This window comes from Vigna radiata, chromosome 9 (genome assembly GCF_000741045.1).
Source record: "Vigna radiata var. radiata cultivar VC1973A chromosome 9, Vradiata_ver6, whole genome shotgun sequence".
Taxonomy (NCBI): Eukaryota; Viridiplantae; Streptophyta; class Magnoliopsida; order Fabales; family Fabaceae; genus Vigna; species Vigna radiata.
Window position 1 is genome coordinate 12,254,846 of NC_028359.1, and position 4,054 is coordinate 12,258,899.

Sequence of the window (4,054 nt, forward strand, 5' to 3'; positions counted from 1 at the left end):
TGAAATTGCATAGATTGTATGTGAATAGTTTCTTTTGTGCACCACCGACATCTTAAAGTTATTCTGGACCAATTAAGTGGTTAAACTCTATGGGTGTTTTTTCCTTTTTAAGGAATAAAACTCAGATTTAAATTTGTGCTGTTCAGATTAATGATTATCTTGAAGTATATATAGATATATATGTTTCAGATTAATATTAAAATTTTTAGGGACCATAAGTATCCTTCACAAGAATTCATATTTAAAAACACTCGATAAATATAATATTAATTTATAATATATAAATAAAATATAATCATTTTAGCATACAAGAGACAATTTATTTTTAAATCAAGGATATCTAAATTACAGTGAGAATAGAGGGTTTGTCAATATTTCAGCAAACAATATTGTCAATAGAAAGAAAAGACAGTTCGTCATTAATGAAATTCGGGCAATGAACTGTAAGAAATAGATGAACACTGAAAACAATATCAGAAACACGAGGAAGTGGAACTATACGTACAATGTCTTCTTATGAATCAACAATTAATAAGGTTCACAATACAAAACATAATTTAAACCAATGCAGAATCTAAATTTCTAGTCAAACTCCATTACCAAAGTGGCACTGTGTACAAATGACTAACTTGTGTTTCCTACAAAGGAACATGTCAATAGAAACCAATAAAGCATACCATCTTCCCCAATATACATCTCTTGCAAAGAAGAACAAATATCAAAAGCATATGCATTCCTAGACAGAACATTCAGAAACTGAGCTTGGTCTCTCTCTAGATGAAGAAGAATGTAAGAACTCAATGCAATCTTCCACAGCTTTGGCACGGTGTGAATCAGTGGGGTCTGACACTGAACGTGATCTGGCCAAAGAGGATGAAGAAACCTTCCTAGAGGATCTCCTTCTAATAGAAACAATTCTTATCGCACTTACCATTTTTGCTCTTATTTGCTGCAAGAATCTCACAGGTGAGAATTTAGATTCTCTTGCAAATCTGAAAGTCCAACTGCCGGCGACCCTCTTCTTGTTTCCTAAGGCTCTTCCACTACCACCATCACCAATTGTTTGCTTGAGAAACATGATTGGTTTCTCATTGAAATCAGGGGTAAAACACACCTTTTCGGTTGTTCTCAACATCATGAGCTAATATACAAAAGAAAAGAAGAAAAACAATAAAAAATTTAAATATTTTGTACCTATTTGTTATGTAAGACAGAAAAACAGAAAAGAGACAGAGAGGGAATAGCAGTAAAAGGGGACAATGTAAGACAGTAAGACAGAAGATTGGCATGGGAGTGTATATATATATATAGATAATCTAATTTAAGGAAACAACGCATAGTAGCGAGCTAAAGATAAAGGCTAGAGAGAGTGATGTTTCAGGAACATATAATTAAAGACATAGATAGGGATGTTTCAAACTCTTAGCTTCAACTTGGTCTGGAGAGCAAACAATCATATACCAGAGGTTAAGTGCATCTGAAATCATTCATGTGTGATATACGTGCATGAGACATGCACACATGACACATGGGCCTATTAGGGAAGCAACACATTACCACATTTATTGTGGGTGGTAGGGGTACAATGATTGAACGATCTGTAGGTGTTGCTTTTATAGGCTATGATTTAAAATTTGGAGTGTTGGATTTACCTCTGGATCATAACAAAAATTTAGTTAATGAGTATACTAAAACATATTAATCTTACTATCAAGTTATAAAAAAGAGAGAAAAGTATTGAGTGTCCTTTTCTCTGAGATCAAGAAGAAAAAAGGGGAGGTTTTGGTCAAAAGAAAAAGTAGTGGAGAAACGAAGAATGAAGGGGAGACAAGAATGAAACAGTTAGAAGTTAAAAAAAGGTGGTAATGGATATAAAGAAGAGGGAAGCGATGGATACTCTTCTAATCAGCGTTGCTTTTGAGGGTGCATATATGGCAGGGTCTACATGCTTTTTACTGCCTCTTTGCTTCTGTTTCTGAAATCTGAAATCTAGATATAAGGGCCCAATGTTATCTGCTAGAAGAGAAAGAGAGTGAGAGGAATCTGCCATGTTTGACCGTGGACAAAGTGTGAAAAACAGTGCTTATTCATCGCTTCTTTATGTGTTTTTTCACACAGCTTGAGACATTCATGTGAGCTAAATTTCTCACATTATAGTTCCCTCAGCTTCAATTTTATATTTGATTAGGATCATGATAATTTAACAATATTTTATAATAGAATATATTTCATTATTTTATTAGTTTATTTAAATTTATTTTTAAAATAATATTTAAAACAAATCAATCATAAACTATAATCTAATTATTGTCAAAAAATATTAAAAAATAATTGTTAAAAGAATTTTTCATTTTATTAATATTTAAATATAATTTTGAAAGTGAATATTTTAGTTCCTATAATTTTCTAAAGTTTATTTTTATTTTTTTATCAAAATTTTTCTGCTTAAATATATCAATGAAATGAATATTCTGAAAGAAAAACAAACATATAATAGAATGTTTAAGAAAATTGTAAAATCAAATTCGATAATCATCTAATGGATTTATAATTATAATTTATTTAAGTGCAATTTTTAATAGTGTTTAGAACAAAAAATAAAATAAACTTTTTTTTTTTCAAATTGCATAGTTAATAAAATAATTTTAAATCTGGTTGACAAATTCTTTTAGTTTCAGTTGAAAAAGTTAAAACATATTTAAACATTTTATTGAGATGAGGCGACTTCATAATTAATTAAGGAATATCAAATGTAGTTTTTTTTTTTCTACAGTAACATTATTGTCATAAAGGTAAGGAAAGTATCCAAATTCCTTTCTCCCTCTGATTGTTTTTTTCGTCAAGAACGAGATTTTGATTTCTTTTCTTCTGAACGAGGCTTTGAGTTTGTTGTATTAATTAAATGTCAAAGATTGTGCCACGTCTCTTGGATACATTTTATTTATCTATTTTGAACTTAATTAAAAACTGTAATAATAAAGATCAATATACTATAAATTTATATTTCAATTAAGTAATCAGGTACTCATGGTTATATTTGTTCAAATTTTATAAATTTTTAATAAAAATTTGCAAGAAATTTGTTTTTCTGTTTATTTTCGTACAAGTTACTTAATGTTTGAAATTTAGAGAAATTTATTATAGAAAAGAGCTTGCCAATTTAAAATTTGTAAAACAATTTCATGTTAAATTTAAATAATTTTTTTTAATCAGTAGTACAAAATTCATATTTTATAACGGATAAAAATGACCTATTATGATTAGTGAAGTAATATCATAGATCTGGACATCATAATAATTTTGTTCATTTTATGATGTAGCAGAAAAGTACAACATAATATTATGACGTACTTTTTGTCACTTGTCATAATACGTCTAGTATATTATGACAAATTTTCATTTATCAGTCATAATATGACAAATATATTATAACGTAACTCGATCTACCTGTGATAATATGTGGTGTTTTACTAATCATAATACGTCAAAAGTATTATTACAAATAATTTTTTCACTTGTCATAATATATGGTTTTCAGAATCAACCTATTGTTATGTCCGTCATAAAAAAAATGTTTTTTTTTTAATTTATAATTAATTTCCTGTATTATCATTTCATCCAATCAATTTATAATTCATATAGCTTCAGATGAACAGATTCAATTGAACTCATAAAATGGAATTTATTTCAAACATTAAATTGTCTAATAATATTTAATACATTCTTTGTACATCAAACTATATATTATATCCAAATATTACATTAACGTACATACACTATTAAAGTGTAGCCAAGTTTCTACGAAAACTCAAAATAAAAGAAGCTCACTTGGTTTTAATGTCTTCAATATCTGAAGCTTCCATTGGGGATGAATCATTAAAGATATACAAATAAAGTAATGGAGTTAAAACAATATTGCAATGCTCTAACTCGTATAGAAGAAATGCCCAATGTATTAAGATCCAACACTGAAAAAAACTCAGAATACTATATCAGATCCTATCAATCTAACAGACTTTAAACAATAGAGCTTAGCATACTTCCCTACACTAGT

The 4,054-nt window shown here is 28.5% G+C and overlaps 1 protein-coding gene across 1 annotated transcript; it reads right to left on the reverse strand.

Annotated features, from left to right (window-relative positions):
- Positions 1-736: 736 nt before the first annotated feature.
- LOC106773362 lies at positions 737-1,138 on the reverse strand. The gene has a single exon (XM_014660059.1). The coding sequence runs from the start codon at positions 1,136-1,138 to the stop codon at positions 737-739; it is 402 nt and encodes a 133-aa protein (XP_014515545.1).
- Between the last annotated feature and the right edge of the window lie 2,916 nt (positions 1,139-4,054).

What these genes read in the sequence shown, in the direction of transcription:
- LOC106773362 (XM_014660059.1), bottom strand. Translation starts at nt 1,138, where the DNA reads ATGATGTTGAGAACAACCGAAAAGGTGTGTTTTACCCCTGATTTCAAT.